Raw genomic sequence first — 14,886 nt, forward strand, 5'->3', positions numbered from 1 at the left:
AATCTTCAACAATTCTCTCTGTATTTTCTGTTATCCCTCCCTGTTCTGGTATTCCAATCACGCGTAGGTTATTTCTTTTGATAGAGTCCCACATGATTCTTAGGTTTCTTCATTTTTTTTAATTCTTTTATGTGATTTTTCTTCAAATATATTGGTGCCAAGTGCTTTATTTTCAAGGTCCTCAGTTCTGCCTTCCACTTGCTCAGTTCTTCTCCTTTGACTTTCTATTGAATTGTCTAATTCTGTAATTTTATTGTTAATCTGAATTTTTGATTGCTGCCTCTCTATGGATTGTTGCAGCTTGTTAAATTTTTCATTATGTTCTTGAAGAACCTTTTTAATTTCTTGAACTCTTTTATCTGTGTTTTCCTTGGCTTGTTCTGCGTATTGCCTGATCTCCTTCTTTATGTCTTGAAGAATTCTGTATATTGATGTTTTGAATTCTGCATCTGGTAATTTCAGGAAGGCACCTTCATCCAGAAGATACTTTGATTCTCTGTTTTGAGAGCTTGTTTAAGCGATCATGGTCTGTTCCTTTATGTGGTTTGATATTGACTGTTGTCTCTGAGCCATCTGTTATGTATTGTATTAGTTTATTTTATGTTTGCTTAGTGTATCCTAGTCTCTCACTTTGTTTTGTTTTGATATGCCCAGATGGGTTGCTTGAGTGAGCTAGCTTGATTATTTTCACCTTTGGGGCTCTGACTTCCTGTCACCAGATGGCTAGAGTTGTTATCAGGTATATGAGCCTAGAGTCCATTCACTTTTCTTGTGTGGATTCAGCTTAGGTGTCCAGGTAGCTGGCCATCAAGCATGTGGTACAGTCTCTGTCCTACCATCTTAGGGGGGCAGGGTTGTTTGGTGTAGGTACTGGTATCAGATTGTAGCAGAGGGTCACACTCTGAACAAGGCATTGGGCTGAGAACCATTCCCCGAGTGTCTCTGAGGAAAATGTGTTCCTCTTCCCTAGAGCTTGCAGGTGGGTAGGTTCTGCAGATGGACCGTGGGCACCCAATGCTTTTGGTTTTAAGGACTGGGAGGCACCAGTTATCCTTGGACCCTTGTCACAGGGGCTGGGTGACCTGAGAGAAGCTGCCAGTCCTTAGTCCCCTGATGTGGGTAGGTGAGGACCCCCTTTGATAGGCAAATCTGTGTCAAATATCAAACACCCACCTCTCACTGCAGAGCTTAAACAGTTGCAGTCTGCCGGCAAGGGCCTCTTCTCCTGAAATTGGCCCACACAGGTCCATGCAGGGGGGAAAAGTACTGAAAGTCCATGGATCACTTATACCTGTACAGGAGCTGCATCTGTCCTGAGCTGCCCCGGTTAGTGGAGCTGGCAAATTATCTTTTCCCCCTGTTGTGAATTTATTCCTTCTCCATGTCCAGGAGGATGGCTCCAGGTGCTCAACAGGGCCTATCTCAGGCCCAGGGAAATCAACAGCCTCTGAAGCTGGGTTGGGTGTGGGGGGCACAATAAAATATATGCAAGTACTTAGCTTTTGTTGAGAGCGCTGTTGTTCTCTGGTTCCTGAGGTGTGACTAGGCTGTGTAGCTGGCTGCTTCTACCTGAGGAAACAGCAGCCGAACACTACCACCAGCCTGCCACAGCCGCTTCTGACAATGGTGCCTGAGGGATCTCATTGATTTAGGTCAGGTAACTCCTCTCTGCTTCTGAACAGTCTCACTCTCCCCCTGCCACTTAGTCCATTTTCTGACTTTGCCTTTGATGTTCAAGGCTCCTAGCTTGTCATAAATATAATCATTTAACTTGATTTTTCAGGTCTTTGCTGTGACGGGGATTGCCAGAAGCATCTGGCTATTCTGCCATCTTGGCCCCGCCTCCAGTAGACTTGTACTTTGTTTCAAATATTAATTTGATTGGATTTTTGAGTGTTTTTTTTTTTTTTTTACTACTAGTTGCCTTACAGTATCTTTTAAAAATATAACCAAGACCCAGGAAGAAAACAGAAAGTAAAGGCCCCTGATCTATAACAAAATGTATCTTTTATGCAGAGGAGAGTGCCTTATGCTCTCACTCATAGTCTAGATCTCTTCCTTTACCCCCAAATTCTGTCAGGTGTGAGACCATGAGGGAGGGACTGCCCCAGGCAGACATCTGAGTTACAGAGTAGGAGCTGCTGCCTGCTCCTGCCCACATCCTCTTTGCACACATCATTCCCACATGCCTGATGGCTTCCTACTGCAAACACCTGCAGGCTTCTTGAAGTGCCAGGGAGTTATGAGTAGCCTCAAAGAATGATAGAATGTGGTGGGTAAAATCTAGGTTCCTGCCCCTTATGTGGGACAGCTCTGCATGGTCTCACAGAGGTCCCAGTGGGACAGAGCACAGCTGCCCACTGTAGTAACTGCTCATTAACTAGTTGCAATGGAGTTGATTCCAACTCATGGTGCCTATGTGTGTGTGAAAGTAGAACTGTGCTCCATAACGTTTTCAGTGGCTGGTTTTTCAGAACTAGGTGGCCAGGGCTGTCTTCTGAGGTGCCTCTGGGTTGACTTGAACCTCCAGACTTTTAGTTAGCAGGCGAGCGCATTAATCTGATAGCTGTTTCCACTACCTAGGGACCCCAGCTGCTCATTAATGCACCTGTATGATCTTCCTTTCCTTTTCTGACACATTCTCCTTCCCTCTACTGGTGCTTCCTGGGATCACCTCCCAAGTAAACAACTCGCACAAACATCCTTATCTCAGATGTGCCTCTAACCCATTGCTGTTGAGTTGGGTAACCTATTCTAAGACATGCCACAAAAAAAGAAGATCTGAAGGATGATGGAAAGAGAGAAAATAGAAGGACTTGAAAAAACAAAGACAAGAAATAAATTATCTCAGGGCCTAAGGGCCATTGCGACCTGAGGGTGTGGTATAATTGTTGTATACCCTGATGGCCACGGCAGTGGTATGGTGTAGTGTTTTACAGCTAAGAGGGCTAGAGAAAGCAACACATTTTAGAAAAGTTTCTACCCAAAAGAGTGGGAATAGGTTGTGATAACTGAAGAAATAATTCCTTGGCTATCTGGAAGCTTGAGTTTCCTGAATGCTCTTACCCCTGGTAGCCAGGGTTGATTGAATTTTAACTGAACTAAATCATTGCCTTCAAGCTTTAAAGCTCCTGGTTCCAGCAGTTTGGTTCTTTAAGGGTCATATCCTTTATGTTTTTCATCGTCTTTTGATTTCACCCCTTCCCATCCCATGTTTGCATAATGGAGTTTTTTTTAAGTTTGCCTTCCCACAAGGCCGGTTTTCTCCCCTTGACCATTTCAGTGGCCCTTCTTGTACACCATCATCTCGCTCTTGGGGTGAGAAGATCAGCTCTGCATTCATTATTCCAAAGGCCAATGCACTGAGATTTGTACTTCTGTTTTCTGATCCAAATTAATTATTTTTTCCATTTTCAGCCAGATGTTTGATATCACGTAAATACAGCTTGAAAGTGTTCCTGCACTGCTTACAGATATACACCCATGAAGCTCTTTCCAAATTACATATAATGATGCTCTGGGTCTATTTATATCTATGTCATAGTCTCTGGCTTGAGTCTTAGTTATAAGGCTAAGTTGGAAAAAAAGTGAAAAATTCACGTGTGTGGGTGATTTGTCTACTTGATTAAAGGCTTCATATACTTTGTAATATTCAGAGATTGGTGCCACTTTTCTCTGAATGCCTGCATGTGTGTAACCGTGGGGACCCAGATTCTGTTGATCTGTAGCTTATGGTCATTTTCATAAACCTGCTGTGTATCCACTTGGACCAAGCCAAGACCTCCTCACTGGCATTTGGTGCCAGAAAGATACCTTTCAATTAGGTCTGCTCAATTCTTATCAAAAGCTTCGTTGCAAGTTACTATCTTCTAAATGATGTTGTCATGGGTGGAACAATATCTCCCATCCCACATGCTTTTCTACATTATGATCTTGACACATCTCCTATCAAGAAGTGGCATTTGGAGTGTCCTTTCATGCAGATTGGAGCAACCATGTTGGCTGGTGTGGTCGCTGATGAGGTGTCTTATCAAAGGTGGTATGGCAGGGAGCACTGTCAACCTGGTACATGACCAGGAGGGGCTGGGGCCCGGCGACAAGAGCCAGACGGCCCTTTGGAAGGCAGAGGAGGTAGTTCCACCTGCCATGTACCAGTTCAGCCAGTATGTATACAAGCAGACTGGCCTGCAGATGCGCCAGCTCTCACGCCCTTCAGAGCTTAACTTTTTCGTCCTCAAGTCCTGGAATTCAGGCATCATCACGGTGATGTCAGCTCTATTGGTGGCCCCCTCCAAGGCCTGTGAGTACTCCAAGGAGGGCTGGGAATACTCGAAGGAGCATGCCAAGTAAAATGTCAGATGAGGCCACCTGCCTTGGTTGGGAACAGGGGCAGGGATGTCACAACCTGGAAGACTCCAGACTGGGACCCATCTCCAAGGGCAGCTCACAGCCTTGCAGACCCAATACAGGACTTCTGAAGTGTGAAGAAGAAGAAGGAAAAGGGGAAGAGGAAGAAGAGGAGGAGGAAGAAGGGGAAAGGGAAGGAGAAGGGGGAGGGAGAAGAATAAGAAGGAAGAAGAAAGAAGAAGTGTCTATGTCCTCTCCCCCTAAATCTAGATGGGCTTGTGACTAGCTTGTATCCAATCAAAAGCAGTGGAAGAGACTCTGCGTAACTTCTGAGGCTAGGTCAGCAAAGCCATGTGGCTTCTGTCTGGCTCTCTGGGATACGCACTTTTGGAGCCTTGAACTGCCATGTAATAATTCCGACTACCTTGAGATCTTTATGAAGTGAAGAAGCCCTGGTCACCTGGCTTTAGACTACAACCCAGATAAGGTCCCATCCAATAGCCAGCCTCGACCATCAGACATGTGAGTAACACTCCCTCCAGATTCTATCCCTAGCTTTTGAGTCACCCATAGGTGAGGTCCTAAACATCATGGAGCAGAGATAAGGCATCCCTGCTGTGCCCTGTCTGAATGCCTGGCACACAAAATTATAAACAAAATAATGATTTTTTAAGCTAAGTTTTGGGGTTATTTGTTACGCAGCGATAGTAACTAGAATAGCTGTACATTTCATTGATTCTTCCATTGAGTAAAAACCCACCCCTGGATCAAGCCAGACCTGCAGGGACCCACCTTGCTTGGATCTTTTGTTGATTAGCTATAGTGAGTTTAAGGGAGTTCTGGGCCGATCAAGGGAAAAGGTATGGCCACAAGTTAGCAACATTGCACAACAAGGTCTTTACTGGGGCTGATAACAACCATATGCAGGGGCTGGTCCCCCACAGCAGGAGGCCTGCCAGAGGCAAGCAGGGAGCCACCAGAAGGGAAAGAGGGCAAGGAAACTTCTTAGGAAGAGAAGGGAATGGGGGCACTTATGTGTGCCTTCATGATGTCCTGCAGCAAGGTAGGGAGTCTCTGGGTCAGAGAGCTCTGAAGACAACAGCACTTTAGAGTCCTTATCTTGGGCTAGCAGATGTTTGGCCCAGTTCATGGTGTATGTAAAAGAGGCAGGCTCTATGTGGCTAACAATTTCTAACAATCTGCCTATTTGGGTATTTAAAAATAATTGGGTGGGTAAAAATTTGAGTTTGGCACCAGTGGGTTTTTTTGGACTAATGAGCCTCAGCTTGCTAGAAAGAAGTAAATAACCTGGGGCCAATATGCAGAAGCCATCTTTGGCTTATTTATATAACAGCAGTCCTCTTGTGTGCCCTGGTTTGTACCAATGGACAGGATAAGAGGGATATTGTTGAAGATGGTACAGATTTCACTTAGACCATCATGTAGGAAAAATTGTGTTTCTATGAAGCCACTGATATCTTGTAAACACTGTGAATCTTATCATTGCTCAGCTTTCCCTCTTTGCCTTGGCTTCTAGGAAGCTCAGGACCAACTTTGTGACCAACTTGTAACAAATAATCTTATCTCTTTGTATCATGTTGTATTTATTTTTGTAAGTCCCCTGAAATTATTTTTGGAATAAGGTGGGTGTAAAGTAATGGGGAAGTGAGTGCCCCTCAAATCACTCTAGTGTTTAAGAAAGTTATTAGACTGAGCTAGTTTCAACATATAACTTTATTATAACTAAAAACCAAGCATACTCTACATTTCCTGAAACAAAAATTCAAGAAGCTAAAAGGGCAGTCAAGACCAGTAGTCAAAAGAAATCTCTATAAGGTAGTATGATACCACTTAATAAGCAAAACAAGGAGGCACTTAGACAGGAAAATACAATTTATTGAGCACACATTATCTGCCAAGCATTGTCTAGGTCCTTACTATGCACAATTTCACTTAATCTGATTTAGTCCTAATAAAATAACCCCATGAGCATATCGTTATCTTATTTTTGCAAATGAATAAACTGAGGCTCAGAGAGGTTAGTAAACTTGCCCAGAGTCACACAGCCAAGTAGAAGAACCGAGACTCAAACTCCACTCACTTTCTAGGTATGGTGGATGCTGATGACAACTCTGAGGCCCACATAAGTTACAATGCTTCCCTAGGCATAGATGAAATGCCATGCAGATGAAACCCTTTCACAGGATGGGGTTTTGATGTACCTAGTCATGGTGGAGGAGGGATTCAGTGGCCTGGGGTTCAGCAGTCAGGGAAGGCTAGACGCAAGAGAGGGAGCAGTGATACACCCATGAGGGATAGCCTCCTACACGGTTACTCCTTTCTGAGCTCACAAGTTCATGGGCTAAGTGTCATTTCATTTTCTTTTTCCCCTCTGTGTTATCACCACCATGCCCCACCCTACTCTGGAAAATATCATTGTTTCTGCCAAGGAGGCTCCCTGGAAATCCACTTGGTTGTTGGCCATGGCTGTGGGTGAGGTTTTTGTCACCCTCACCAGTGCCTGTGAAAGCTTGCTTGTTTTTGGGCACTGACACACAGAGAGGCATGTGACATTTCTCCCCACATATGGATGGGAACAAGAGAAATGTGTTCTTGGTATGAAATAATTCACCTCAATGGATTCGGTCATGAGCCAGTCGGGCATGTATCATTGTCATGGGATTTTGGGTGGAGCTTAGACATTCTTGCATTTCATGTCATGAATTGTTCACTCTAATGATACCCTGCTTGCTGTGTCCTTTACCAGGCAGTGATTTTAAGCACCAGAGGGAAAAAGCTCTGACATGTAGGCAAGAACTCCATCCAAGCTCTAACCACAAGCTGTCGCTTGTCTGTGTAATGCCACTGAAACTATGACTTAACTCTCAAATTCCTTTAACGACTTGCTTGCATAGATTAACTCTTGGTCACTGTTAGAGTTAGCTTTATAAGAAGGCATTACGTAGCCAAGGGGTAAGATTTGCGGTGAGTCAAATGGCTCCACACCTTCTCCCCTGTTGGTGCTCAAAGTTCCACCATTAGTGATTCATGCCACTGAATGGAAAGCCATTTTTCAGTATACAAGATTCCCCTCTTGGGATAACCACAACCCTGGACAGGCACTAGCAGCAGGTGTGTGGGCGCCCAAGGAGAGCTGCTGCCTTTTCTTACCTTGGCCTCATCCCGCTCCCAGTCTTCTGGCACTTAGTATGGTTGCCTGACCTTCCTGAGGTCCTGGCTAAGCCCTGGCCGGTTCTAGAGTGGCTTCAGAATGTTAGTGTCTTTTGCCTACCAGCAGACAGGGTCTGGCAGTTCACTTACTTAGTCACTCATTTATTCATTCAACAAATCTTTATGAAGCCCCTATGTGCTCAGGTGCCAAGCATCTGGCTAGGCTCTGGGGATACTGGAGTGAAAAAAGCCTCTGCCCTCACGGGAACTTACATAAAGATAATATCTGTGTAATGCTCCTGAAGCTATGACTTAACTCTCAAATTTAATGAGTTGCCTGCATGGAGACTTTTGGTCACCATTAGACTTAGCACTGTCATAGGCATGAAGTAACCAAGGGGCACCATTTGGGGTAAGCCAAACAGCTTAATACCTTCAACATTAAAGACAACTACAGATGCACCAATAAATGTATAATGAGTCAAGGAACTCTAGTGGCACAGTGGCAGCTCGGCTGCTAACTGAAACGTTGGCAGTTCAAACCCACCAGCAGCTCTGTGAGAAAAAGACCTGGTGATTTGCTCCTGTAAAGATTATGAAGTAGAGAAAACATATTTTCTTTAGTGTTTTAGTATTGAAGTAGACAGAATGTATTTTCTAATGTTTTAGTATAACTGTATAAGCTAGTCTTTGAAACGTAATTACTTACTCTGGAATCTGTCCCATGATTGTTCCCTTAAAGAAAAATAAGGTAATCAATTTTTAGTTGCTGATTAAACTATGTTCCTCTCCCCAGGAAAAAAATACACAAAACTGAGGTGGCTGAACAAAGCTTAGATCCATCTTGTGACAGAAACCAGGATGGCATGAAGAGACTTGCAGGACTCCAGGATGGCATGAAGAGACTTGCAGGACTTCAATAATAGATCACTTTATCATCGTGTCTACCTCCAAGAAAAGCCAACATTCCTGAAAACCTCTAAACCCTGACCTTTCCCCTATAAAAAGTCTCCAATTAGTCCTCTAGGCTTAGACAGAATTTGAGAGCAATTTAACCCTCTCTGTCTCTTGAATACTGGTATTCAATAAAGCCCTCTTACTGCTTACCTCCTCCTGTCTCAGTATTGGCTTTGCGGCAGGCAGCACGAATCTGCAATTTGTGGTAACAAATTCTGGTGCCCAACGTGGGACTGTTTACAGCTTGAGACTCAGGGGCCCCAGGGTGGGGCTCGGACAGGCCAATTAACCCTTAGGCAGCTGCTGGTGGGTTTTTTTTTTTTCACCTCAAAAGGGAACATTGCACCATCCTTATTCTCGCCATGGCACTGCCGGCCACTAACCATGCAGAAACAAGGTAAGCAGGGAACAAGACAGGCTAAGGGAAAAAACCCCTGGGGCGAGTCCGCAATTCCTCCCCCTATTGCGCTCAGGGCCAGGGCAGATAGAGTAAGCCCAGGGGGGGCTTAGACTTTTGGTTTCTGAAGCATGTGCTGCTTCAGATGACTAACCCTGTGAGTAGGTTCGCATAAGGGACTCTTCGTGGCTCTAGAGTCTTGGTTTTGGTTTTTGGGTGTGTGAATGAGCTTGAGGCTGTCAAGATCACTTCTATCATCCTAGGGACTGTCTGGGAGGCTGAGGCTGCTAAGGCTGTCAAGATCACCTCTGTCATTCTAGAGATTGTCTGGGAGGTTGAGATTGCCAAGAGCGAGTGTGAGGTCGGCCAAGTAGCTGAGTGTGTATATGTGTGATCTGTGTGCATAGCAGTAGAATTGTCCGTGTGAAACTGAAGAGATCTCGTGTCATCTTCATCATTGTGCTAACCCCTATTTGTACAAGACCTGTTGTCACATTCATGAATATTCTTGGCCCCAGTTCTTTAATTGTGACGGTTGGTCCTATCAGAAGTCTGCCATGCCCAAGGTGTCTTAGGTCAGCGTCTAAGAGATGGGGGGGGGCGGCTGAATTAATCTTAATTAGAAAAGAAGTAGACTTCCAGGTAGACCGTGCAATTCACCATCATCAGGTTCAAAAGGAAAGAATCGGCCCATTAATAACTACTAAACATTTGAAAAGAGCACCCAGCATCGAGGGGCAAACTCATCAATCCCTGCTAAACCCCCCCGGGTTGCCTCCTAGCAAACTGGAAAAGGTAGAGCTATGAACCCATGATTAAAATAATAATAATAATAGTGTTTTTATACAATAATGTTTGGCATCAATGTCAACTAAAAAATTAGGAATATCGGCCACAGTATGGTTCCTTGATTTTTAGTATGATTTTTCAGCTTAATTTTTTTTGTAAAAAACAAAAAATGAAGTCCCTTATATCCAAGCTTTTATGTGTCTTTACCAAATTCTAAAGCCCTCTAACCAGGTTCTTTTCCAGGGGAAGCCGAAACCAAAGGTGCTACCCGTTTCCTCAACTGAGGACCCCCTTTTAGAAGGATGGGCTTCAGCCACCGCTTCGGCTTCCCCTCCCCCAAACAGGGGAGGAGCGGTAGAAGCCTAGGCGTCGGACTGTAGAAAGAAACAAGATCTCCTACTAGGATGGCTGAGCCCTATTCTAGCCTGGTCAGCCTACCAGGGGCTGACAGAGAAAGAACAGACAGTGTGGGCCCGACTCCATCAGGTATGGTCTCCCCCTCTCCTACCCGTCAGGGTACGGTTTTGGTAAGGGTGCCCCAGGAGTCCAGGCAGGGCAATACTCCTTGAGAGAAGTTCAGCCAGAGTGAACGCTGAAGAGAGACCACGAAGTCAAATGCTAGTCGTCTTTAAGGTCTTCAATAGTAGAGACCAAGCGGCAAAAAGGGAATGAAACAAAAGGCGGCCTTGCTGGCAGCCGCCTTAATCCCTTCAGGCCCGGAAAAGAGGACGGGAGCCAAAAAAAAAAAAACACTAAGGTTTTTTCTTTAAGATTTTTGGTTAAATAAAGTTTTGTTTCTTGGTAACTTATGATAAACTCCTGGCAGGTTGTGAAGCCACAAAATTTTTATAAAGAAAAAGTGCTAAAAGGGTTTATTTAACATGTTATAAATTACATAAAATGTGTTATTAAAAATTATGAGAAGTGCCTGATTCTGTTTGGGCTAAAATTTATATGTTAGTATTCCCTCTTGTGTTTTTGCCTAATATTAGACAAGAAACACATAGTAATATGCCATAATCTTATTATTATTTCTTAATTGCTAACTTGGTTACAAATTTATGTTTTTAAACATAGCATTAGTAAAGCTAGTGGTTTGATTGGAGAATTCACATCATTTACCTATGAAGTTATTTTTATTACTATTCAGGTATTTAGAGACTTGATAATCTTGATATATTCTTAATATATTCTGACTATATGGTATTAAGTCTGAAAATTATTATGTATTATATCTAAACTTTTTAAAAAATATGGTTAATGGTTACATTAAGAAATACTGTTATCTAAAGTTTTTTTTTTTTAACTGATTTTATTTGGCCTTTACGTTATGCTTGTGATTCGTTTCTATCAGGTCTTTCATTATGAAGAGTTATGCTTATAAATTAATCATGACCATATTAAGTTTTGTCATCTGCAGATAAATTTTTACGTTGCTGATTTTCTGAAAACATTTGACCAGAGTATCTCAAACAAAAAAAAGACTACATTAGACTTATGAAAAAGACTGTGACTAGACATAATCAAGATTTCCAGAGTGCCTATGCAAAATTGATGAGTTCAGACTGCAGTCGATCCAGAATCACTTGAAACAGAAATTAATTACATAAAGCTGAGTAAACAAAAAGATACTATGGGTTTCATGTAAAAATATTGCTAATGTTTTAAAGTCATTCTTTCAAAAATAAATACTTTAAGGTTCTACTTTCTAGATATAAGAAAGCATTTTCCTCTTGCTACCAGATTAATGTCCATGCCCTGAACAGTCGAGGCAATGAAAGGTACTCCATGTCAGAAAGAGTGGAATGAAAATTAGGGATCTTAAAGAAACCAGGCTCTCAGAGGAGATCAACCTCATGGCTCAGACTCTATTCTGTCTTAAGTTTCACTTCTGCTTCTGAAAAAGTGACCCTTGACTGTTAATAGGTAAACCAAGGACGGACAGCTTTCTCTTGAGAAAAATACTTAGTATGTTTTAAACAAATTAACTAGAAACCTCCAGCAGGAGAAGTCCATCCTGTATTATCTTGCTAATCATGTATTCTTTAATAGAAACTCGTTTGTCACATGTAAATATTTCTATACCTTCTGTTTTCTCTAGACAAACTTTGTGTGGTTTATAATACATTTTTTTTGTGTGCTAAATTCAACTACACTAATTTAGATAATCCTTTTCTAACTGACAGCAAATTTACGTGAGTAATCTCTAGAGTCCTGAAGAAAACATGGGACAATACACTTTGAAAACCTTAAGACTACCTTTAGATATTCATAGTAATGATTTAATAAATATTAGAAAGGGAATGTTAAATTGTTACCCATTGAAAAACGAGAGCCAGAAGAAAGCCCGTTGGTCCAACACTCAGGGTATGGTTGGTGAATTTAATTCCTGTTTATAATATAGTCAAATTAGAAAGATCTTTAAAAAATGTATTAATCACTATGGGACAAATAACAGAAAAAGTTGCTACTGAGATAAAAATACAACCATCTCTGACCTCATTAAGCCAAGGTAACATAAGATAACGAAATAGACTTATAACACAGGAGAAGTAGAACACATAGAATTGGACAGCAACCTACTTGGTTACACACTGTAACACCCTTATGAACGCCAGATTTATTTGGTTGGTTACAGTCAAGAATAAGTACATGGGCCAGATCACTACTGCAAGGGGTAGTAATAGTCTTAGTCTACATCCTGGTAGTATTAGGCATAATAAAATTTATCCTCTATTGTCTTACACACTTAAAAGGCAAAAGAAAAAGCCTTGGGCTAAAATGTTGGTATACATCAAGTCTGCAATTGATAAAAACTTTACTTAAGATCCTGGTGAAGAACCAGATGGTATCCGGTGGAAAACCAGCACCGTGAGTTTAAACAGCCTGCAATGGACGCCATCTAGGAACTCAACTAAGTCCAGGTATTGATCATTGATGTGTTATCTCCAATCTCCAGTAAAAAAGAGAGAATGATATAAGAAATAATTTAGAGTCATTATTCCCTGTCCTCGAACACTGAGAAAGGGACCCAGCTGGAGCTGGGCTCACAAAGACTCACTAGGACACATTAGCTGAGCCCTGAGATAAAGACAATACATGGAACAATCTTAAAAATTATCTTTTAAGAAAGAAAAATATCTTTAGGAACCTTTCACATAAGCCAGAACACAAAAGACTCCTTTTTTTTCCACTAACATTTAGTGAATAAAAAATTTGTTGGACCAGTGAAGACCTTCCTGATTGTCAGTTACTGAAACCTGTAGCAATGATTGTTAAAAAAGACAATTCAAAACATAAAATCACAGTTTTTAGCCAATTTGTAAAAAGGTAAAACTTTCAGTGGTTTTGCCCATTTTACACCCTATAATATTCTTCTTTAGACTTAAAGAAGACATGACTCTAGGAACATGCTTGTCTGCTTTCCACTTTTGCCTTTTTAATATATAAACCAGTTAAAAGCCTTAAGTGACTATTCAAGAGACAAAACAAAGACCTGTAAATAAGTATCATAAAGTAAGTGCTGTAGAAATATTAAGGATTGTTTTTACTCCAGCCCTTTTACTAATCTCTATTTTAACCTTTGCATGCATTGTTCCTCTCACTAGACAAGCTTATGTGTCTTAGTGTATACCTTAATGAGTTGGTGCCTTCTCCTCCGAAACATAGAGTCATTTCAAGTGATTCAAAAATTCCAACTCCAAATGATGGTTGCTCAGAGATTTCAACCTATCCCCCATCAAGAAGTGAAACATAATAGTTTAACTCAGACAACACAAGAGTTCCACTTCTCTAACCTTTAGGCCTCTACACCCCCATCCAGCAGGAAGCAGCTAGAGAGACACGATGCTCCGTTTCCCAAGATTGAGAGACTTTCAAAAAAAGGGGGGATTGAAGTAGAGAAAATAAGTTTTCTTTAGTGTTTTAGTATTGAAGTAGACAGAATGTATTTTCTAATGTTTTAGTATAACTGTATAAGCTAGTCTTTGAAACGTAATTACTTACTCTGGAATCTGTCCCACGATTGTTCCCTTAAAGAAAAATAAGGTAATCAATTTTTAGTTGCTGATTAAACTATGTTCCTCTCCCCAGGAAAAAATACACAAAACTGAGGTGGCTGAACAAAGCTTAGATCCATCTTGTGACAGAAACCAGGATGGCATGAAGAGACTTGCAGGACTCCAGGATGGTATGAAGAGACTTGCAGGACTTCAATAATAGATCACTTTATCATCGTGTCTACCTCCAAGAAAAACCAACATTCCTGAAAACCTCTAAACCCTGACCTTTCCCCTATAAAAAGTCTCCAATTAGTCCTCTAGGCTTAGACGGAATTTGAGAGCAATTTAACCCTCTCTCTCTCTTGAATACTGGTATTCAATAAAACCCTCTTACTGCTTACCTCCTCCTGTCTCAGTATTGGCTTTGCGGCAGGTGGCATAAATCCGCAATTTGCAGTAACAATTACAGCTTAGGAAACCCTGTGCGGCAGTTCTACCCTGTCACATGGGGTCACTGTGAGTCAAAAATTTACCCAGCAGCACCTAACAGAAATAACAACTGAATTACACGTGGCAGGCCAGGTTAGGTGAGCTGGCCACTCCCTAGTCACAGAGTTGATGCAATGGAATCTGCTTAAAATGTATAATGGGTCAGGTGGTGGTAACTTCTGTGAGGAAAAAGGAAGTAGGATGAGGGGGCTGGAGAGTGATAGGGGTAGGAAAAGATGTGTGTGATATTTTATATGGGGCAGACAGGAAAGTTCTCCTGAATGTGGTCACAATTGGGCAGAGAGCTGTAGGCAGTGACTGAGCCAACTCTACCAAGAAGAGCTTCCCAGGGAGAAGGGGCAGATGGTGCAGAGGGTCTGAGAGGAGTATGCTTGGTATATTTGAGGAATAGCATGGAGGCCTGGGTAGCTGGGTAGAGGCATGGGGACCATCGTAGATGAGGAAGTCACAGGTGGATGAGCAGGAGCAATTACTCTTGATTCCCTAGTCTGAGTGCCTGGAAGGCTTGGAGTAACCCTTGGTAGACACTCACCAAGCTGGAGCCTCTCTCCCAAAGGGCAAGGGAGCTCCATCCAAAGACCCAACTTACCTGGACTAGGCCCTGGAAACTGCCTGCCAATTTCTCTGGAGCTGTAACCCCATCCTCCTCTGCATCAGCAATACCATTCCTGCTACAGGCTCCAGTCCCAGGGCCCTCTCTTGGAGGGATCCAAG

The 14,886-nt window shown here is 42.4% G+C and overlaps 1 protein-coding gene across 1 annotated transcript; it reads left to right on the top strand.

The window, feature by feature from the left end:
* Window positions 1-4,041: 4,041 nt before the first annotated feature.
* LOC126087055 (MICOS complex subunit MIC13-like) lies at window positions 4,042-4,350 on the top strand. The gene has a single exon (XM_049904031.1). The coding sequence runs from the start codon at window positions 4,042-4,044 to the stop codon at window positions 4,348-4,350; it is 309 nt and encodes a 102-aa protein (XP_049759988.1).
* The last annotated feature ends 10,536 nt before the right edge of the window (window positions 4,351-14,886 follow it).

This window comes from Elephas maximus, chromosome 12 (genome assembly GCF_024166365.1).
Source record: "Elephas maximus indicus isolate mEleMax1 chromosome 12, mEleMax1 primary haplotype, whole genome shotgun sequence".
Classification (NCBI taxonomy): domain Eukaryota; kingdom Metazoa; phylum Chordata; class Mammalia; order Proboscidea; family Elephantidae; genus Elephas; species Elephas maximus.